At 43.6% G+C, this 21,356-nt stretch overlaps 5 protein-coding genes across 12 annotated transcripts in view; 2 read left to right on the top strand and 3 right to left on the bottom strand.

The window, feature by feature from the left end:
* Positions 1-8,717, bottom strand: part of NFAT (NFAT nuclear factor) — a 39,824-nt gene extending 31,107 nt beyond the window's left edge. For all 3 annotated transcript variants that reach the window (NM_078592.3, NM_001272597.2, NM_001169275.2), the window contains exon 1: positions 7,873-8,717. In NM_078592.3, the coding sequence (NP_511147.2) occupies positions 7,873-8,005 (133 nt within the window). In that variant the 5' untranslated portion in view covers positions 8,006-8,717. The remainder of the gene's footprint in view (positions 1-7,872) is intronic.
* Positions 8,718-9,053: 336 nt separating this feature from the next.
* On the top strand, positions 9,054-14,186 carry CG2691 (uncharacterized protein). Of its 2 annotated transcripts, none has more exons than NM_001298289.1 (10): positions 9,054-9,298; positions 9,356-9,915; positions 9,992-10,902; positions 10,962-11,843; positions 11,909-12,043; positions 12,106-12,538; positions 12,607-12,869; positions 12,928-13,118; positions 13,190-13,724; positions 13,797-14,186. In NM_001298289.1, the coding sequence occupies exons 1-10, from the start codon at positions 9,157-9,159 to the stop codon at positions 13,897-13,899; spliced, it is 4,155 nt and encodes a 1,384-aa protein (NP_001285218.1). In that variant the 5' UTR covers positions 9,054-9,156; the 3' UTR covers positions 13,900-14,186. The 2 variants fall into 2 exon arrangements, with proteins under 2 accessions (NP_001285218.1, NP_572906.2); NM_132678.3 differs by having other exon boundaries at positions 13,797-14,118.
* Positions 14,187-14,254: 68 nt separating this feature from the next.
* Positions 14,255-16,473, bottom strand: Tango2 (Transport and Golgi organization 2). 4 transcript variants are annotated; one of them, NM_001272596.1, is made up of 5 exons: positions 16,242-16,473; positions 15,887-16,092; positions 15,526-15,648; positions 15,060-15,189; positions 14,255-14,865 (listed from the first exon to the last, which is right to left on the bottom strand). In NM_001272596.1, the coding sequence occupies exons 2-5, from the start codon at positions 16,026-16,028 to the stop codon at positions 14,409-14,411; spliced, it is 852 nt and encodes a 283-aa protein (NP_001259525.1). In that variant the 5' UTR covers positions 16,029-16,092; positions 16,242-16,473; the 3' UTR covers positions 14,255-14,408. The 4 variants fall into 4 exon arrangements, with proteins under 4 accessions (NP_001259525.1, NP_001285217.1, NP_572905.1 ...); NM_001258725.2 differs by having other exon boundaries at positions 14,259-14,865; positions 15,060-15,360; positions 15,887-16,284; positions 16,356-16,473; NM_001298288.1 differs by having other exon boundaries at positions 15,060-15,360; positions 15,887-16,473.
* Positions 16,474-16,875: 402 nt separating this feature from the next.
* tth (toothrin) lies at positions 16,876-20,269 on the top strand. 2 transcript variants are annotated; one of them, NM_001298287.1, is made up of 2 exons: positions 16,876-17,786; positions 18,043-20,269. In NM_001298287.1, the coding sequence occupies exons 1-2, from the start codon at positions 17,482-17,484 to the stop codon at positions 19,022-19,024; spliced, it is 1,287 nt and encodes a 428-aa protein (NP_001285216.1). In that variant the 5' UTR covers positions 16,876-17,481; the 3' UTR covers positions 19,025-20,269. The 2 variants fall into 2 exon arrangements, with proteins under 2 accessions (NP_001285216.1, NP_572904.1); NM_132676.4 differs by having other exon boundaries at positions 17,059-17,786.
* On the bottom strand, positions 20,234-21,331 carry BthD (BthD selenoprotein). The gene is made up of 3 exons (NM_132675.3): positions 21,261-21,331; positions 20,749-21,201; positions 20,234-20,686 (listed from the first exon to the last, which is right to left on the bottom strand). The coding sequence occupies exons 1-3, from the start codon at positions 21,288-21,290 to the stop codon at positions 20,420-20,422; spliced, it is 750 nt and encodes a 249-aa protein (NP_572903.3). The 5' UTR covers positions 21,291-21,331; the 3' UTR covers positions 20,234-20,419.
* Positions 21,332-21,356: the final 25 nt, after the last annotated feature.

The raw sequence follows: 21,356 nt of genomic DNA, 5'->3' as shown, positions 1-21,356 counted from the left end.
CCGGTATGTACATACATAATGTCTCGGGATTTATGGGATAGTAAAAGTTATATTCGGCAATCTTCACACTTTAATCAGTTGTCAGTAAAATCAAGAAAAGGTTATACGGTATATTACATTTCAACTATCAATCTGTACGTTTTCCAACACTTTTCGCGCAAAGCCATTCACTGCAATTCGATAAATCCCCGTATTGAGCGGCATTAACTTTACTTGAGTTTTTCATAACCAGCTATGCAAATGTTATGATAGTGTTATTTAGACAGTTTGAGTCCATTCATATTCAAATTAAGCCATTTTCGGCTCATGTGAGGATCTCTATAGGGCTGGAAAACTCGTCTGAAGCGGCTCTAAGTTGTTTTTCAATTGTGTTACTTTTTTACAGACCCCTTTTCATTGTTATTGTTATTATTATTATTATTAGTTTCTTCTTTTTTTTTAATTGTGTTACCCTTTTCTGTTGAATGGGTATGAAAAAAACGTTCGTTTAGCACTTAAATAATAAAAGTAAATAGGCAAACAAAGATTTCAAATGCGTTTCTGGCTCAGTGTCGCCACCCGCACAACAAGGCAAACACCCCATCTACACCCATTTACAGCCATCTTGCTCTAACTTCAATTAGAGTCGATGGACCAAGACCGCCCCCACACTCACACACACACACACACACACTCGGGCTAGCTAAATAACATAAAATACAAACCCATCTCACACACACCCCCACTTGATATTTGCCGAAGGCTGTGCGTTGGGACCCCTCCCCAATTTTCTATTATATTTGGTGGGGCTCGTCAACCAAAACAGAAAAACGCCAAGACAACAAGCCGCACAGCCAATGTACACAAATAATTTGGATGATTTGTGTCTGGGTGTCCAAAGTGCAAAAAACGTCCGAAACGCAGGAGAAAATAAAAGATTCGTACGCGAAATTCAGGTATATTATCAGGTATATACGAGTATCTGGCAGGTGAGAATCGGCAATGTCTGCGACATTTCCGTATTTTCTCTTTTTTTGTTAACAAAACACTAGTTTATTGTGATGTTGTTGTTTTCTTTTCGTAGGCAAACAAAAACAATCAAGTGTTAAAAATTACAAAAAAAAAACGCTCTTTTGGTTAAATAAAATCGTAGGCTTAACTTGAATATATTAGTTATTAAGGATATACTCATTTGTAATTACATTTTTATCTCAAACTATAATAGAAACAAAATTCTAAAAATAATACGTAACCTGCAAGTAAAATTCCGTGTTCAATTGAACAATTTTTGTGTTTTTCATTTTGTTTTGGTGAAACAACGAGAATGCCGTTTAGTCACGTTCAAGATACTGATTTTACAAAAGTCGAGAGAGATAAACAAACATTAGGCAAATGGTACAATATACATACAACACCGAGCCGGGCCTTTTTTTGATTATAACGAGCGCTGCAAGTTATCATTTCTACTTCATTTCGCATTTTTTCTTGCCGAGTATTAATTCGGTTTTTTTTTGTTTTCACCCATTTTGGTATGGCAATGTGAATGACACACGGGAAGGGTTCAAGGCCAAGTCATTTTGGATAGACAACAACAGCAGAATATTACAGATATTGACAATAAAACAATGATGGAGATATATGTATGTTTGCATTTCCAATGCAAGAAAGTAGTAGATATTATTATTATTATTATTACTACAACCTACGAAAGTTAACTTTAAAGTGACATTGGGCTTTTCTAAAAATATTAAATAAAAAGAAATCTACGATGATCGTCAAATTGTAACTTTTAATCGAAATTACTCAATTTAGCAAATAGAAACTTGGTGAAATTCAAGACCTACATTGCGAAGTAATAAATGGCTTGAATCGCTTGAATCGAATCCCGGTTTACATCTCGATGCGTTCCATCGGCTCCATTGGCGTTGATTATAATAATTCATAAATTAATAAATTAATAAACGTTCGCGTCGCAGTGTCGATTGGTGCCAGTTGCTGACGTCACGGCCAAGACAATTGATTTGGGGCTGATATATCCGTGCCTTCGCATGGAGTGCCAGAAAAATCGCAGTGAAAATAAAACCGCAACTCAAATATCGACAGTCGGGGTCTTTAGCCTGACAGCGTTTTATCAAAGGGTTAAACTGCTCAAAATGCGGTCAATATAAATTGAAAAATAAAAATAAAAATTCCCTCAACTATGCGGACTTTTAAATGCCCTGAACGGAAATAGCGCATTTTTAGTTATGAAACTATAGGTGTATACGGTGATTAACTATTAAGTTTTAGTAAAATATATATTCAATTATGGAATATTCTAGTCAGCGAGGGAATTCATATTTGTTATTACACAAATAATTATACCCGTGTTACTTTTTATTATGATTCACATTTCAAGTTAGTTAGCTAGTTAGTGGAATCAAGCACGAACTTTTCCAAATAATGAATGATCAGGTGGCTATTTTCGTTCCTCTGGCTATTGAGTCATTCATGAATAACGATATGAATAAGAAGTGTTGGAAGATCATTTATCATGACTGGTATTTCCACAGATCAGCATCGAATCGATATGATCGCGAAACGCACTGTATCAGCGCTAGACTTCCAATTTACAATTACCGGACCTGCATAACAAATAAATTGCTAACGCTAATTTCCATTCCGGCGGGGCGGCCCACTCTCTGCTTGCGAAACTCCCCACCTCATCTCACCTGGATGCCCGACTCCACGTCCAGTTCACCTGCCCCGTCCTCATCTTTATATCACCCTCACCCTCGGATGCATTTCGAAACCGGCTGTCGGACGAGGGGACTCACCTGAATGACGACAGCAGAACCACGTTGTCGTGTACGTCACAACAAAAGCCGGAGAAAAGTTTTTCACTCCACGGCATTTCCGGACAACCCCAATGCACTCGAAAAAAAAAAACAAGTACAGTGTTCAGAACAAAAAAGGAGTACACGAGTATCTAGTATCTAGTATCTAGTATCTAGTATCTAATAGTTGGGTTCTAATTTTCTTCTAAGGCCTCAAAACCACAAATATTTTAATCAGTCTAACCTCTTATTTAGCAAATATTTCTTTCAGTGATCTTCTGAGCCAATTGCGTTTTGTAATAGTCGATGGCGATTGCGGGTCACTGAAGGGCCGACGAAAGGGCTATATGAAATCAAATGGGAAGACGGCTTCTGGACTAGATCAATTTTCCAAGAAACGCTTGCCAGCGTTGCGTTTTGACCTTAGACAATTGTTGGCTCGCGTTTTCCTGCTGCTTATTGCAGTGGAATAATCTAGCAACGTAATGGAATTTAATGCCATATCGAATGACAACAATGGAGCGGAGAATTCTAGATGAATGATCATGGAGTAGGTTGGTTATCTAATCCGCACGAACGAATGCATGAATGAAAACATCCAAAGAAGATACATTCGGTTAAATAGCTGATCGTGCATAGAATAATGCGTATCTTTTAAGTTCTCAAATATATGTACATATATATTATACATATCTAGAAAACTACAAATATTTCAAATAAAATATGGTAGTGGTAGGATTTATTTTCGATTGTTTGACTCCTCATATGAAAATAACAAAATGTTCCCTCCTCCTCCTCCTCCTCCCCAGTGAGCAATTATTAATGCAGAATGCAAATTCAAACACACTCATTTAATTACTGCATATCGCATATGCGCATATGTACACACATATATTCTGTGAATTGGGCCAATCATCAGCTGCATTAATATTGTTCTCACGGCCGTTCGTTCAGTTGTTTCACTTATTTATTACATTTACTGAGAATTAATTGTGAAATGCAGCTGGCGAGGGAAGTACATTTTCGAGCGTCAAATGTCCTGTAGATGACGCATTCTTTGAGAAATTTCAATCAATATCCGGCCACACAATACGGTCTCACTAATTTCGATTTGCTTTGGATCAAAAATTATGCCCCCATAAACGCTCTGATTGCATTTTATTGTCTCCTGTTTGTCGCCGTGCTTTAATGAAAGCACCGAGCACACACACAAGCACACACAAAAGCAAACAGAAAGTCCCAAAAAAAAAAAAAAAAAAACTTGGCAAAAAAGTCATTTAATGGGGGCATATATAAATTTCGGAGCGGACTTATCGGCCGACAGGCATTACAATATCTTTATTTCGATTTTTCACTTGGCTGGCAAAGGTTGGTTATTTTTATGTTGTTGTCAGGTAATCATAAAAGCCAAACCGAAGAAATTCAGGTGGAGCCATAAAAGAGGTTGGTGAGATTTGGCAATCAATAATGATAGTAATTGAACTTAATAGTTTTGGCGCCCTCTGTCTATCAAATTCTAGATCGTGTTTTTGAAAAAAGAGCAAAGAAACTTATTTGGAATCTTGTAGAAAAGCAAATTGTAACTTAAAAATCGATGCAAAAAGTTTAAATTTCAGAGACAGCAGATTTTATTCAAAATGTTGTTAACAAATTCCTAATAAATACGCATGAAAGGAATGTTGTTTTTACTTCCTGCTCTGCTTAGTCAACAAACCATTTCTTTAATAACATCAATCAACAAAACGTGATGCTGCCGCCAAAAAAAAAAAAATTTTTAATCATTTTGTTTTGAACGAAAAGTTTATTTGAATGATGCATCGACATCGGGCAAATGATGAACTTGCTCCACCTGCTCCCACCCATTCCTATAGATATGTATCTTATATCTCCTACCTCTCATATATATGAATACATACGTATGTATATAAATATATGTATTTATGTACATATATGCGTGTTGGCGTCGCAATAAGAAAATAATTGAGGTGGGTTCGCAAAAAATGATCAAATGATTCATATTCATCGACTTGGATTTACCCTTATGGTTAGAATATTTGATGTTAATACAATGAATTTGATTACTAATAATGTTGAATAATAGTTGATCAAGAAATGGCTATAGTCGAACAAAATATAGCATTTCATTAACTTGAAAATTAAGTTATACCAATGAAATACTATGTAGAGATATTTAACAAATATTTCTGAATTGCCAATCGAAATATGTATAATAAAGTTAGCTGCTACAAGTTGCAAACAACTGAGTAAATAGAAAAACCCTTGAACTTTTTCAGCTATTGGACATCCAAACGAAAAATAAGAGAAACAAGAAAGCAACTTGAAAAGTGATTGCCATTGAAAATTTTTGGGTGAAAGCCGCAGAGAATTAGAAAGAGAAAAAAAAATTGAGAAGAACTGGTAACATAAAATGGGTAAAAACATAAAAATTGGAGAAAATTGGTGGAAAAAAAAGTGCGGAAAGAGAGCTCGTGTTAGGTATTTGGTATTTTTTTTTTTTTTTTGTGGATTCAATCCCAGACAAACAACGAAGTTGAGGGCAAAGCGGAATGCGAGCAAACTATAATAGTGTCGCATTGGCAACAACAACAACAACAAACGAAACGATTTTCATACATAATTAAATTGATTAACTAAGTTGAAATTATTCAAGTCGCTGTTGTCGCCGCCGTAGCTTTGCATACTAAAATGAAAAAATAAACAAATTCGAAAAACAACCTGTAGCCAGACGACGACGGCGACTAGCAAAACAAAACAAAACAACAACAATAGCCAAAGCAATAGCAATGGCAATAGCAACGAGAGTGGCCGCCCCAGCGACGACGATCATTAACTAATCTAGAGAGCAGAAAATTGTATTAAATTAACCAATAAACAATTGCTGACTAAGTCAAGTCACGAGACTTGCGATGCAATTAACAGACAAGCAGACAGACAGACAGACAAATAATGGACAAATGTCGCAGGAGGCACAAAGTCCACTTAATTTACAGTCAGCATCCTAGGGCTTCCCAGCTGGACGAAAATAAACGAAATGCATCATGGACAGCTGGGATACAGTGGTCGTTCGCTAAGCGGAATCACTGCTCCAGCGATGTTCTTTTTTAAGATCTTATTGCTAGCTACTACATTTATATCACTTTAAGTAAGTTAATACAACAGATGGAATTGTTTATAACATTATTTAGATGCCAAAATATCCATAGAAAGTTCAAAACTTGTTGAATAATTTCTATTTGATATATGCAAATTACTGACCACTGTACTTGCTGCTCAACAAGTGCAACCACACACTTTGTTAATTCCTTGTCCTGCCACTTTCAATTGTCTCCATTTCCATTTCGCTTTCGAGTGGGTTTTCCCATCTAAAACAGACACACCCTCGCAAAAGGAAACTATATACATTAACTGAGTTTTCCAGCAGGTTGCCAAGGAGCCGCGACCTTGTTGGAAAAACATCCCATTCAATTCAATTCAATTCAATTTGATTATATGGGCATTAAGCGGAGCAAACAAATGGCTCAAGAGAGCGGAATGAAATGAGACAGTTGAGCGGGGCGGGGGCAGGGGCCAGGGGCTCAGGGCGTGCTGGTAAGCCGGAAAAATGGGTTGGGAAATTGAATAGCGAGCAAACAGTTGAAGGAAAAACTTGAAAAGGATTCGCAAGGTGTTTCCTAGGAGTTGGATCTCCAGAAAAACACTTTTCACTTGTCTTGGTCGCAGAGAAACGATTATGAAAAGAATGTCAAAAAAAAAAAATATAAAGCACATGTACAATTACAGTGATAACTCATACGGTGAAACTTGAAGCCAACAAAAACAGAAGCAGAGGAAATTTGAAGTTAGAAAGTGATGTGTTTATAACTGGAAATACAGACATGCTTACACTTTCTTGCGCCAGAACTTACTGGAAATTATAGAGCCGCAATAAACAATAAACAATAAAAGCTCAATTCCTCAACACAACTGTGAACCAGTCTGTCGGTATCAATTACCCTCAGCTGGTGCCACATATTGAGGAAGCCCTGTAGTCGCCCGTGTCAGCATTGTACACACATAATGCGTGCTTGTGTGCGTGCGTGTAAGCATAAATGCACGTGTGTGTTGGTACACGTGCGTGGCTTTCAATGTCGCAAAGTTTGTGGGGGCCAAATAGTATTTTCCTTATTGTTTTTGTTTGTGTTTTTCTTTTAACGTGGCTGATGATATCGTTAGAGTATAATCGAGAGTGGGCGACGAAACGTGGGCGGCAGAAGGGGCGGAAATCAATCAAGAATTATTTGTGGGGGAGCAATATTTTTACCCAAAATATGTGTACACCTTCGGACGGTCTATTTTTGTTTGCCATCTATTTGCGTCAAGTGCCCACAAACCGTACGAAAGATACAAATAACAAATGAACTCTCTCAAAGATCTATTGAACGACACCTTCTACATAAACTAACTGGATAACAAGTAGTGGTATTTATCAGTCATACTATTTTCGTTGTTATTAACATTTTTCAGTTCAAATAAGAGCTAAGCCCTTATCTTATGTACACAAATGTACATATGTACATACATGTGTATATATACAAAGGTTCACCACCACCCATTTTTTGCAAGTAAACAAAAACAGGTTCTAATAGAGCCGAAAGAAATGCGTAGCAAAATTCCAATGCCCAATAGAAACAGTTAACAATAAGAACATTTTGACCAAGTGTTTGATTATATTAACAAGCTGACTATTGAATTGAACGAAAAATTCGTAGGAAATGTATAATATCATTTAGGATAAGTTCTAAGTATGGTTTGAATATATATCTTAATTATTTCAATATAACTTTGAGTGACTTAAATTAAAATGTGATAATCTGAGACCCAAGCCTCGATTAGCCATAATTTCAATTACTGAAATTCGGACGTCAATGTGGGCAAGGTGTATTATTTATACTGTTTGGCGTACCTTAAACTTAACAAATCAAAACAAAAAGAGAGCAAAGAGAAGTGGAAAGCAATGAGTTAGAGGGCACAGGGAGAGGGAGAGGGGGTAAGGGGCGATAGAGAGTGGGGTACAAACCTGTTCCACGGGCCGCGTAACTTGTTGTTGTTGCCTGCATGGACGCCGAACTGGTGACTGTCGCGGGGGCGGTGGTCAGTAGCGGTACGGCCGAGGGTCCAGCGCCACTGGTTTTTGTGAATTTCAAAAGCATAGTTTTGGTCCGTCGTCGTACTTGTTGTTGTTGTTTTTGTTTTGTTTTGTGTTGATGATGCTGATCTCGTATTCCTTGATATCGTTATTGTTATTGCTGCTATCGATGTTTGTTGTTGTTGTTGTTGCTCGCCGGGAGAGCGTTAGCTGGCTAACGGGACAAAGTAAGAGTCCAAGTGGCCAACAAGGCTGCGACTTTTGCCTGCGTCAACGCTTCTTCTTCTTGCTCTTATTTGCCGTCGTCTTCTTCTTCTTCGTGCCCTGTCTATTTGTTGCTATTTTTAGCAACAACAATTCCTCCTCCTTTTTCAGCTCTTTTTCGCTGTCCTCTTACTCGCTCTCTCTCTCTCTCTCTCTCTTTCCCTCAGCCACAGCCGCTCTTTCACTGGATTCCTGCTCCTGACGTTTTTTGTTTTATCAATTATATTACAGTTACAGTTCTTGCCTCTCGCTCACTCACACACTCGCGCTATCTCTTTTTTTCTCTTACACGAGTGGGTGCCTGCACATGTGTGTGTGTGTGCGCCTTGCTCAATTGTTATTGTTGCGTGGCCAAGTGTTTTGCATTGTTTTTCTGGTCCCACTGTCACTTGCATTCAATGGCTTAACAATGTCACTGTTGCACGTTAACAAAAAAACACTATTTTGCGCACTATTTGCGGACGCTGTTTCTATTTGCTTCTTCTATTTTTCAACTTGTTGCACAGAGCTGCCAGACCGGCCACGTACGTTATCGACATTCCTAAGGGGAATATCGATAACAGGTTGGTGTGTTAGCTAATTTGATATCGTGTGGTGTATAGCTTGGGTGGAAATTCACCTTGAAATAATCAACACACCCCCACTAGTATTTTTAAATCTTTTAATCAAAAAATATATTTTTTATATTTGGGAAACAGATATTTATGCTTATTCAAAAGCACACAACTAGTTTGTGGTAGGTAGCAGAGCAGAACTAGCCAGGACTGCAATTCAAAGTGGGGAACTTGATTAGAAATTTACAACGGTACGTCATCGAGTTTTGATCAGCCATTCGATAGCAGTTTCGATTGTCAGTTCTATCGGTCGAGCGGGGACACTGGTTCGCACGTGTTGCGATTTGCGTGCATTGAGTATTTCTGTTTCTTTCGAGCATTTCTCGCGTGGGGGATCATGGGCAAATTCCGATCGAAGCTAAAGCGCAATGGCAAGGGAAAGACATGGAGCAGAGGCGAATCGGCCACCTCCAATCCCACCCAGATGAAGCACCGCATGAAGGCCAAATCGCGATTCTTTCAGCCCAATTTAAGTTTGGGTGAGTTCTTCCTTACTTGCCATCTTATGTTAGCACCTGTAACCAAATTCCTTACAGCTGCAGCCACGACCACCGGCCTCACCATGGAGGCGGTCCACAAGCATGAGCAGAGTCAGGCCTTTAATGCGGAAACCACAACGGTTAACGATGTGGCCGGCAGTTTGAGAAGTTTCAAACTGGATGACGATGATGACGGAATGTCCGGTTCCGGCACCGCTCCCACCGGCACCGCCCCCACCGGCACCATCAAAACCTTCCAGACCTTCGCCTCCAACTACAGCGGTTGCAGCAACACATGCTTCCAGAAACTGGTCACCAGCTTCCGGTCCTCGTCCGCTCTTCACAAGGAGATGCTGGCCATTCTGAGCGCCCTCACCGAAATAATCCGCGAGAACGGCGGTGGCGAGTCGTCTACAGAGTATTTCCTGCTGCTCATGGAGCAGATCGAGGCCGCTACCGAGGAACGGGACATTGTGGCCGGCGTAACACTGCTTGCCATGGGCATTAATTCGGTGCCGGCTCCGGTTCTCAAAAAGCGATTCGCCCAGACCGCTGACACCATGCAGAGACTGCTCCAGCGCTTTATGGAGTCCACTAACCAGTCGGTCATCCGACATGTAAGTGCAAAATGTGTTTACCAGAAAGCTGTTAAATACGTATTTAACGTCGATGTTCGTGTTTTTCCATTTACAGGTAATCGGCTGCCTTTCTGTCATTCTGCGCGCCCAGGATTACGCGGCATGGTCATACAGCTCGACGTTCCAATACTTTGATGCCATTCTGGCGTTCAGCATTCACTCACAGCCGAAGATCCGCAAGGCAGCCCAGCATGCAATTGCCTTAATTATTCACGGCAGCTGTTTCATGCTGCCGGCTATCAAATCAGATGACAATGAAATGGATGAAGCGGTTGAGCAGCCAAAGGTTAAGCATCATCCGGCTAGCAGTCGCGTGGCCAAGTTCTGTTTGGCTCAGTTCAAGCCGGAGGTACTGGCCAATGCACAGACGACAGTGCTGCACACTTTGGAGCTTCTCAAGGACACGTTATACGGTTTCAAGACGGAGGACATACGCAGTGTCTGCGAGCATCTGCTTTCCATTATGACGGCGGCCAATGTGCTGGTTAGGACGAACTGTTTCCAGACACTGTACTCCCTTTTCCTCAAAAAAAGCCCCAATTTAAATGCCTCACTCTGCGCCAAACTGCTGGCAGCGATACACGAGTACCGGCCAGACAAAAGCGACATCCGGCAGACGATCGCCTGGGTGACGGTCTTAAAGGAGGGCCACCTCCATTTGGCGACCATGCAGCTGGATCTTTGTATGCAGGCCTTGCCGCGTCTGATCGATGTCTGCACCACGGATCTTTGGCTCTCGGACCAAAAGGAGCTGGTTGCCGGTGTCTCAAATTGTATCAAGGAGCTGCTGCAAGACTGTGTTTCGCGCGCTTGTGCTACAGCGGAGGATGCACAGTGCAACAGGCAAAGTGTGTCCAGGATAATTGCTTCACTGCACAAGATGCTAAACGCTCCATTCGGAGAGATCTCCAGATTCGTGATCCTCATCTTCTCGTTCGTCTTTGAGGCCTGTGGAAAGCTATTCGGGTTGGTCTGCAATGTGTGCCATAATATTTAAATGCTTAATAATATTATAATGCTTTCAGTTCGGAACTCACACCCCCGCTGATGACAATCTGCAAGCGCTACGACACCCAGAGTGCACATCGTCTGCAGATCGAGCACACTGTGATCAGTGCCATCAAGGCTTTGGGACCCGAATTGGTACTAACAGCTATACCGCTTGCCGATGGCAAGGGCGTCATGCAGCTTGAGCGATCCTGGCTGCTGCCCCTCCTCCGTGAGGGAGCCAACGGTGCCAGCCTGCAGTTCTTCAAGGAGAAGATTGTAGCACTGGCCATGGACTGCCAACTGAAGTGGAAGGAGTTCGCCGAGGCGAAGAACAATTCTTCATCACACATTTACGAGCTATTGTGCTGCCAGTTGTGGGGCTTGTTCCCTGGCTTCTGTCGTCAGCCAAGGGATCCTGAATACTTGCGGTACCTAGCTCCCACTTTGGGTGCGGCTGTGGAAAAGAACCCGGAATTTAGGCCTCCCATTTACGATGGTCTGATGGAGCTGCTCGGTGACAACCAAAGTGCGGAATGCCATCAGGCAATTGGCCAGTATGCCAAGAACTTTTTGCCTCGCCTCTTCAATATCTATACGCAGAAACCGAATGGAACCTACGAGGCCGATCAGCGCAAGCGTGTTCTGGAAGTCATTCGTTTGTATATTTCCCGGGCGCCGGCTGATGTCCAACTGGAGCTCTTTGAGAACGCCCAAGAGCAATTGGCTGCCAGTGCCTTGGCCAGTTTCGAATACGACGCTTTCTTTGACATTAATGCTGCCATAGTGCGCGTGCAAACATGCAAGGGAATCAAAGCATATTTCGATAAGTACATGGCTCCCATTCTGAGGAACGATAAATCGAAATTGGTCGCCAAAGATGAGCAGAAACTGAAAAAGCAGCAAAGGAAGACCTACGAGTATGTACACTTGTTGTTAGTCATAGTCACACTGCAGTGTACTTATGAGCCCTTCTTATTTATAGACTACTTCGCGAACTGATGACCTCGGAGCTGCCATCATGCCAGAAGTTTACCCGCAAGAACAGCATTGTCCTGCAGCAAATCCTTCTCGATTCATTTAACACCAGCTGCAACGTTTGTCAGGCATCGCGTTTGCAGTAAGTTAAAGTGCTAAATGATCGCTAAAGTGTAGGCTAAACTATTATTTTTCAATCATCAGCTGCCTGAAGTCCCTGATAGACTGCCACAGCAATCTGGCGTACAACGATCAACTTGTGATGAAGGCCATTCCGGAGGCAGTGCTCAACTATAAGGAATTCTCCAATTACAAGGAACAGGTGGCCGAGCAGCTAATCAAATCTATTACTCAACTTTATCACGATGCCGGCAAGATTAACGACTTTGTTGATATACTGACGGCAGGATTTGCCGGCGATGAAATGCTGGTGACGAACACAATTTTGGCCTTTAGGGCTGTGCTCCAGCAGCAGGGTGAGCACTTGACAGTGGCCACTCTGGAGTTTGTCCTGCAGCAGGTCTCTGTTTTCCTCGTCCAGAAGTCACGCAAGCAAGCGGAGGCAGCCATTGCCTTTCTGATTACATTCATCAAAGTGATGCCCATACCACTGGTGGCCAATCACCTGGAGGCAATTGTGAGCACATCCGCCGACATTTAAATTAGGCACTTGAACCGAATAATTAGTTCTTTCCCCTCCTTTAGATGCGTTCCTTGTCGGCCATGACCAAGGATACGAAGCGATACTGCCGCATCCAGATCGGTTATTTGCTTAAGAAGCTCTGCATTCGTTTTAGCCCCGGGGAGCTGGCCGGCTTCGTTCCCGGCGATGACGATGTAATCCATCGCCGGCTGAAGATGATCCGCAAGCGTACGCGCAGGGATTTGCGCAAGAAACAGAACTTGGAAGCGCAGGAGGATAGCTCCGATGATGAGCTGGTCAGCGGTCTGCAGGAAAAGAGCTACACGTAAGCGTTTTTCATACACAGTAATTACCCAAATAACTAAAAAAAATCCCTTCCACAGCATTGATGATATGCTAGCTGACTCCGATTCGGATCTGCCCGAAGATATGGACGCTAAGGATGAGGCCGGAGCTGCAGCCGCAGCTAGCAAGCGTAGCAAGAATGCTAAGCAACAGAAGAGCACTTACATTCGCGAGGATCCCGATGAGATAGTCGATTTGGCCGATCTCAAGTCCATTGGCAATGTGCTGAGTAAGTTGAAGTCGTTTGAAAATCGCACAAATCATCACTTTTTTTGTTTCTTTGCCTTTGCCCCACTCCAGCCAGTGGCTCCGCTCAAACGGCCACCCCTGCCCAGAGTCAAAAGACGAAAGCTCAGCTGCCGAACGGTGGCTTCAAGACTGCCGACGATGGACGCCTGATCATCAGCGACAAGGCACTTCGTGGCCAGGGCGGTAACGATCAGTCCGATGACGACTCGGATTCCGATGCATCCATGGCGTATGGCACTGTAGCCAAGCAGCCCAAGGTTAAGCGTGGCATGGAAGACGATTCGAGCGACGAAGATAAACTGCAGCAGAAGCTAGTACCCAAGCGTGTACGCAAGGGTGATGATGCGATGAGCATGAAATCGGGCAAAACCACTGCCAGTAGTCGCTACACTGCCGGTGGCAAGGGCATTCATCGACAGCTGACAGCTGGAAACTCGGATGCCATGTCCGTGAAGTCAGGCAAATCCACCAGCCGCCCAGCGGGCAGTGAGTACGGCAGCAAGAAGGCCAAGGGTGATATGAAGAAGAGCGGAAAACTGGATCCATATGCGTATATACCACTCACTAGGAATAACCTGAACAAGAGGTGTGTATCCAAAATGTTTAATATTATTAATATACCCGTCCCTATCTAATACTCCATCTCTTTCGCCCCCAGAAAACGTTCAATGAATTCGCGAAAATTCAAGAGCGTATTGCGAGGAGCTGGCGCTGAAAATGGAGGAGCCGGCGGTGGCCGGGTGTCCAAGAAATACAAATAGGGCAGACGATTCAAGCCAACTGGCTAACAGGCTCGTAAAGCTATAGAGATATAGAGATGTATAATAACACTGGGATAGTGCGGTCTGTTGATAAGGAAGCTAAGACGTTGATGATTATTTCCCCTGTTACTTTGCTTAAATATATAAATATAACTTAATATATATATATGAACATGTGGAGACGTTGTAAATGCCACAGATAAAGAAAAACAGAAACAGAATAGTTATGTATTTTTTTTTTTTTTTGTTTTGATCTGCAAAGACTTTGAATAAAGAATTTTGAAAGCAACATAGTTCGATGCGTGGCAGAAAGAAGAGCAGTAACGTTAGATTAAATCCACACAAGCTTTATGTTCTTTAAAGATATAGTAAATATGACTATTTATTATCGCAAATGCCAGAGTCAAAATACAGATTGGTAGAATATTAGCCAATTAGGTTATTCTACAAAAGAGGAAAGTCTTCGAACGAGATAGTTGCGTCAAGAAGTTGCGTCATCCTGTCCGTGGTCAAACGCCGTTTTGAAAATCCTTTTCAATGTGGGTCTTGTTCCATTCGCCGTGCGGATCCAATCCAGTCATTGTCTCCTCAATGAAGTGCATCTTATTCTCGCTGTCCACCAGGACAACGGAGTGTGTACGGCTGCCATAGGCATGCTCTTCGATATGGACGTTTAGGGAACTCAATCCCTCGCCCCAGTTGGGCGCACGTGTCTTTAGCTCGTCGTCCGGCCAGAATTTGTGCTTGTTGCGGAGCAACTGCATCAGCTGGGCGGACAGAGTCTCCACGCTGGCTTCCCCATGAGCCTTAACGATCGCCTCGAACTCCTGTTTGCCATGACGCACCTTCTCGAACGGAGAGTGCGGCAGACTGTTGCCAAATCCGTAGCACTCGCCGTTCTGGAAATCCTCCAGCGTGGGCGGCACATTGCTCAGCAGCTTCACGCGAGCGGGCTGGGATGCAGATCTGTTGAGAACGAAGGCGTGCAGTAGATGGTATCAATGTTTCGCTAATGGTTCCCTAATGTTATTGCATATTATTCAGAATTTATACGTATAATTCGGAGATAAAGACAGCATAAAGCAATATATGTACATACTAATATGCATATAATTAGAATATATAATAATTCAGGTTAACCTGAATGGGCGCAGACTCACCCAATTTCGATGGACACAAAGTTGAAGGCAGAATACTTGGTGCAATCTTTGAGCAGCCTTTCGTTGTAGTTCAGGATGCTGTGCTCCTCGTCCGCCCGGGTAACATAGTCCGCCACAATCATGCCGCGCCCTAGTAAGAAATGTTCGTTATTCGATTGCCCCCTACTCGGATTCGTATTCGGGTTCTGAATTGGATTCGGATTCGGATGACGGTAGCTGTTGGAGGTGGTGGTCTTGGGGCAAAGGTTAATGCCGGTGCTGTTGCTGTTGTGATTATGCGGTTGCAAAATGTTTTTGTGCGCTTCAAACAGAAAACAGAAACGAAGAAAGTTTGTTTTTGCTTTGCTTTTTCTTTGGTCGCGGTTGTGAAAGTTTTAGTTCGGGCCAAGTGTTAGGTGTATGGATGAGTGTGTGTGCGTGTGTGTGCGCGTCAATTTGGATTAGTAAGTAGCTCAAATGGGTTTACCAACTGCATCGCGTGGCTTGGGCTCGCCGGTCAGATTGAGCAGGGCGCCCACCTTAAAGAAGCCAGCGGAGTGGCCGATCGCCAGCCAGGTGCCGCCCTCGCGTCCCGGCTCCAGATCGATCCCTGAAATGGGGGAATACATAAATATTTACTCAAGTTGATCCCGCACTCATGGGTAAGATGGCTTGAAATCCAATTAGGTTGCTGGGAAACAGATCTTGTGAGAGGTGTTCATTCTAACAAACTGCTATCAAATCATCTTAGTGACTAAACTATAGGTAACATCTTGATGAATACAAGCTCTCAAGGATTATACTCCATCTAAGCATAGGCATTCAAGGGCATAAGCCCCACCACTTACCTCCGTAAACATGATCGGCATTCGCCCACTTGGCTGCCGATAGGGTGGCGCGGGCAAAGAACTCGTCCCGATTGGAGGCCAGGATGAGCTTGTAGCCACCCGGTTGCGGATTCGAGTCCGCACAAAAGAATATCACGCACATCGTCGGAATCCTATACTTATTTGGCTATTGTTGCGATTTGTAGTGCCTTGAGGTTGTGGGACAACTGCGAATGGGATCCGGAAAAGTGGGCTTTAATCTCGGTGGGGCGTCGGTATCAAAATGGCAGGTTGTTCGGCTCAGTCTTCTCTTTGTTACTTTGTGGCAGTGGAACTATAGCGCCGGTTTTATCACCAAATAGCCGTACGTACGTACAGCTGATATACAGTCTTATCCGTTGTTTGCGAGACCAGCTAATCTAAGTGGTAAATGTAAATGGTTTGGATTGGTGGGTGTTCTCTGTGAGCCGTGCCTCTATGTGATATATACATATCTACGGGGCAAAAAGCATTCCCGTTAACGCAAACAAAGCAGTATTTTCTGAAATTTCAATGACCGGGTTGCCTTGTTTTGATTTCTCTTTTAATTTTGTTTTTGTTTTGTTTTGGCGTTGCCAGCTGACAGGAGAATCGATAAGAAAATCGTTAACACTCTGCTGCCCTGTGCAATATTCTTTTAGCTATTTTATTAATTGCTAATTATTTATTTGTGCAGTCTATGACTTATCTTAATTTGTACTTTTAAATTTGAAGATTTTAGTTCCTCATCGTGCGCTGAAACAATGATTGACCAATATGATTGTGTAATTTATTTCCAAAGCCATATATAACGTATATATAAACATATTAGTTTTTTTTGTCGCCTGTGCCGATCCAGATAACAAACTACTATTTTGAAATTGGCGTAACAGGTAGGTAGGCATTATCGCCAGTTGCCCATCTCTATTGTATGACCGTGGGCCCGGCAATCGATTGGCTTACAACTTATCGATGTTTGAAAACTAACCAAAAACCCTGTAACATAGGCTTGTAATTAAAACTAGAAAATACCATTACATAGCTATGCACTGCAATGCATAAATTAACTAACAGACCTATACAGGCCCTTAAATTGGTAAGAAAACTGATCGCTAAAATTAAAGCGAAAGAGTGGATTTTTTAGGACAAAAATACCGGTCGGTCGAGAACATTTGGGGGGAAAATCATGTCGCCATCTGGTAACACTGGCATTCAGCAGAGCAGTGAAAACGACGTTAATATTTCTGATCAATTAAACAATTGGAAAATCCGGCCGCAGATCGCGATCTAAACGTATCGCCCTCGCCACGCCCACTGCCGCCCACGCCCCCTGGCGCGGGGTCACATCGATAGAGAGCTTTGCGTGTGTGTGTGTGTGCGTGCGTGTATGTGTCGGTCGAGAGGAGAGGTGGAAGACGAAGAAGAATAAAAAAAACAGGCAGCGAAAAGCGATAAGAAACGGAACACAACACACTGGAAAAAAATTGCGATAAGAAACGGGGCGGAGCGGAGCGGAAATTGCCAAGACTCTGGGATGGATTAGCGGCACAGCCGGACTCTGAGGTTAGCCAACAGTGGGATTAGGACCAGGAACAGCCATGTCCTCCGCCGTTAACATCCAGATCGTCTCTATGCCGAATCTGGCCAAGATCGAGAGCTTCCTGAAGGATGTCAGCTACCGGGAGACGATCGAGTACAGTGCCAACTTCAACACGCGCCTGTGCAGCGAACGGCGCCACCGGCTGCCCTTCCTCGATCCGCAGACAGGCGTCGCCCAGAACCACTCGCAGCTCTTCCTGGACAAGCGACAGCGGATGCCCGGCTTCCGGCAGGGCCAGATCTACACGTATCCGGCGGCCCGCTGGCGGAAGAGCCGTCGTCAGTACTTGAGCAAGATGTACAGGTGAGGAATCGTAACCAATCGGTGCGGGATTTGAGTGACTGGCACATGCACAAGGAAAAGTTAGGTATAACTCTGGCGAAGCAAATTAGAGCTTGGAAATCTAGGAGTCTGTTACCTATGGTAATCTTATTTAAAACGAGTTAGGTTAGAAGAATATCATCTGTGTATATGCCATTCAATCTCATCAAATCCTACATTTTTCGTTGGGTGAGCTCCATATTTATCCCTGCTAATAACGAACTTTCCACTTATACAGCCGCTTTCCCGAGCGTCCCTTCCAGGCGCTACGCAAGGAGCACGAAGCTCTGGTGGCCAGCGGCGTCAATCTGGGACTGAGCAGCCTGACCAGCGGTGTGGGCTCCATGCCCGGCAGCAATAGCCTGGCCAGCAGCTCCTCCCTAACGCTCAATATGCTTACGGGCGGCGGAGCCGCGCCGGCCGTACTTGGTTCCCTGCACAGTGACACTGCCCACGATTTTAATGGAGCCTTCAGCCTGGAGGAGTCCAGCTCGCTGGGTGCCGCCGGCGGTGATACATCCGACAGCAAGGACAGTCAACAGCAACAACATCAGCAGCACCAGCACCAGCAGCAGGCCGTCAAAGAGGAGCTTTTGCCCAAGGAGTGGTTCTACGATGACATGGATATGAACGATGTGGACTCGCTGGAGGAGCCCAAATCGCCGGCGGATGATGAGTACGATTATGATCCGCGCTATGGTAACAAAAAAAGGCGCAAGCGGCGACCAGGCAAGCGAGGTGGAGATTCCGGCGGCGGTGGTGGTGGAGGAGGCGCCGGCGGTGGCGGCAATTCCGGCGGTAGCTCCAGCTCGCGGAGACGCAGTGCAGCGGCCAGGTCGCGTATCACAACGACGGATGCGGCGCTGGACGCATCGCTGGAGGCCATTGAATCTGGCGAGAGTGTGCCAGGCAGCAATGGAGGACCAATCTCCAGCGGAGGCATCCTAAGCGGCAGCCTGGGAGCAGGCTTAGCGGGAGTTTCGGGATCCGGCGGCGGAGGAGGAGCATCGGGAGCTTCGGCCAACAGCCGCAGATCGCGGGGAGCGGGAACACGTGGCAGGCGACGAGCCAAGGGGCCAAATAGCGCCGTTGGAGCGTCTTGCGATCCGACAAGTCCCGGCATGGTCATCGAGCCACCATCCTTCGAGAGTGCCGCTGCTGCGGTGGGCGTGGTCGAGGACGCGAACGCCCATCTGCGCAACTATCGGAAGTATCTGTAACCGCTCTATCAGCAACTAACTGGACGTGTAATCAATCAAAGCCTTGTTTTTCGCAATGTTTTCTCGCCTATTGAATCGACCTACTTTTTCGCACATAATTTAAATATAGTTTTTAAGCCTTAGTTGATCACTGTTTGTTGCCCCCCTCCGACAAAAGGATAAAAGCCAAGCAAGAAATGAAAGAAAGGAAACAAATACATTGTGGACCAGGGACAGAAACAGGATTAGAATCAGGATAACGATCAGAACCGCGCACCAGGCCGTAGCCAATACAATTCCAATGTTTCGCCTCTCTTAACTTTACGTTCCCATAGCCAATTGATTGTTGTTTTTTAAACTAGCAATGGACTGGTGAACTTCTACTATAGGATAACTTGAGCGGAAACTTATGGATGTAGCAAATATTCTTCGAGCAATTTTGTAATGTAGGAAACCCTTTAGGCCATCAATTATTAACGTTGTATAAGTTAGACAATGAATTTAAAAAGAACCTTTTTCGTCATCGTTAGGCAATTCGTAATCAATTATTTTCGGGCATCATCTATGCCATAAGTGAAACAGCACAATTTGAACTATGTATAGTTTTGCAATACACGACTATATTTCACATCTGGTTTCCGAAGTTTTGCTTAGAGCAGTTCGCCAGACCATTGCATTATATTGTACATTATATATATGGGTGTACAGACATTATATACATATATATATATATACATACTTGCATGCATTGTATTTGCGACTCTACTTAAGGCAAGTCCACCTTTTGGACTGGCTCTCCACCTAATCGCAATCTCTCGGTTTCTGTTGCTGCATGTTCTTAATACTATTTCACCTAGCTCCCCACCCCTCCCCACATATTATATTCAATTTTTTTTATTTAACCAAAATTTTAGTTAAAAAAGAGACAATTCAGATTGTAATCTATTTAGGCAAGTGGTAGGGTATCTCTAGCATTAGAAGAAGCTAAAAGTAAAAACAATTTCGTAAAACCAAAATTTTTTCTCTAGGATCATAATTATTAAGCTGAGCTAAAAACGAAAACAAATTTTAACTAACTAAGAAGGGACAAAATTGAAATAAGATCAAAAAAGGAAAACATGTACATTTTGGAAGAAAAATCAAAGTCCACAAAATTTTAACGAATGAGAGGCAAAAAATCAGACAAAAATGAACCACAAGAGAATGAAAAAAAAAAACAAAAATGGAAATAGGTTTCTAAGATGTTTTAATATATTTTGTAATAACAATGCTCGAGTATTTTTCATGTATGTAGTTTTTGATCCAAAATTGAGCGATCAACAAAGGCAAAGGGGTTCTCAACGATCGGTTCCTCGAGAGGATTTGCCAATCATCGATCATAGGGCTCTATTGCTGAACGCTTTGTTTTGGGCACAACTACCTCCTCCGCTTGGCACCGGCAGTAGCCTCGTCTGTGGAGGATCTGGTGGTCCGCTTCCGTTTCTGGCTGCTAGGGGGCTTATCTTCGGCAACTTCTTCTTGGGATTCGGATGCCTTTGCCTGCTTCTTTTGGGCTTTCGGTTGTCTCTTCGTTTTGACCAACTCTTTGGATTGCTTCGCTTCCTTTGAATCGACTTGAGTTGGCTCTTCCTCGGATTTCTGTTCCTTTTTGGATTTACGCGAAGTTGAAGTTGAAGTTGGTGCCTTCGTTTTTGATAAAAACAATATTTAGTTAATTTTTTCTGGACTTATTGGGCCTTCCCTACCTCGTTTTCCTGTGCTTCCTCTGTGGACTCCGACTTCTTTGGCGATGCTAGAGCCTCGGACCCCGGTAAATCAATTTTAGATAACTTCTGCGTGTTGATCTGTTCCTTGGACTCCTGCTGGTCACCTAGAATCCCTACAATCCGATCGTATACCTCCTCCACAGTGGGAAACTTGCGAGCACGTGGTGGACCCCGCTTTAGACCCGACCAAAGTGCCACCTGCTCCTGCTTTCCCATTCCGCCGGCGCTCAAACTTAACTCGAAGGCTCCTCGCCGTGGTGCTCCAAGTGCATTCAGCTGGAGCTGAAGCTGTTGGAGACCACGCTCCCGGAGAGCGGAGTGCAGCTCCTCCGCTCGACGACGAAAGACTCGTCAGGATCGGCAGTGCTCTACGTAGAGCACCGGCGCATTGGGATCCAGCTCTTCGCCTGCATCCCGCTCAGCGATTGGCGCCTGTAGAATCGTTTGGAAATGCATTTAGCTATTGAAATAATGTAGTATTTCAATCGTACCTCTGCTTTTTTGTTCCGTTTTGGTGGCATGATCCTAAAGTAATCAGAATTTTTAAGTAAATGGCGCACTTTTTATTTGGCAGTGCTGCCAGATGG

Source organism: Drosophila melanogaster, chromosome X (genome assembly GCF_000001215.4).
Source record: "Drosophila melanogaster chromosome X".
NCBI lineage: Eukaryota > Metazoa > Arthropoda > Insecta > Diptera > Drosophilidae > Drosophila > Drosophila melanogaster.
The sequence above is the reverse complement of the archived record's forward strand: the minus strand, read 5'-3'. Positions and strand labels throughout refer to the sequence as shown.

What these genes read in the sequence shown, in the direction of transcription:
- CG2691 (NM_001298289.1), top strand. Translation starts at nt 9,157, where the DNA reads ATGGGCAAATTCCGATCGAAGCTAAAGCGCAATGGCAAGGGAAAGACA. An exon ending in TCAGCCCAATTTAAGTTTGG is followed by an intron (nt 9,299 to 9,355) that starts GTGAGTTCTTCC and finishes AATTCCTTACAG; the next exon opens with CTGCAGCCACGACCACCGGC. An exon ending in CCAATCACCTGGAGGCAATT is followed by an intron (nt 12,539 to 12,606) that starts GTGAGCACATCC and finishes CCCCTCCTTTAG; the next exon opens with ATGCGTTCCTTGTCGGCCAT.
- Tango2 (NM_001298288.1), bottom strand. Translation starts at nt 16,028, where the DNA reads ATGTGCGTGATATTCTTTTGTGCGGACTCGAATCCGCAACCGGGTGGC. An exon ending in TGCCGATCATGTTTACGGAG is followed by an intron (nt 15,649 to 15,886) that starts GTAAGTGGTGGG and finishes CCCCCATTTCAG; the next exon opens with GGATCGATCTGGAGCCGGGA. An exon ending in TTTGTGTCCATCGAAATTGG is followed by an intron (nt 14,866 to 15,059) that starts GTGAGTCTGCGC and finishes CGTTCTCAACAG; the next exon opens with ATCTGCATCCCAGCCCGCTC.
- tth (NM_001298287.1), top strand. Translation starts at nt 17,482, where the DNA reads ATGTCCTCCGCCGTTAACATCCAGATCGTCTCTATGCCGAATCTGGCC. An exon ending in TACTTGAGCAAGATGTACAG is followed by an intron (nt 17,787 to 18,042) that starts GTGAGGAATCGT and finishes CCACTTATACAG; the next exon opens with CCGCTTTCCCGAGCGTCCCT.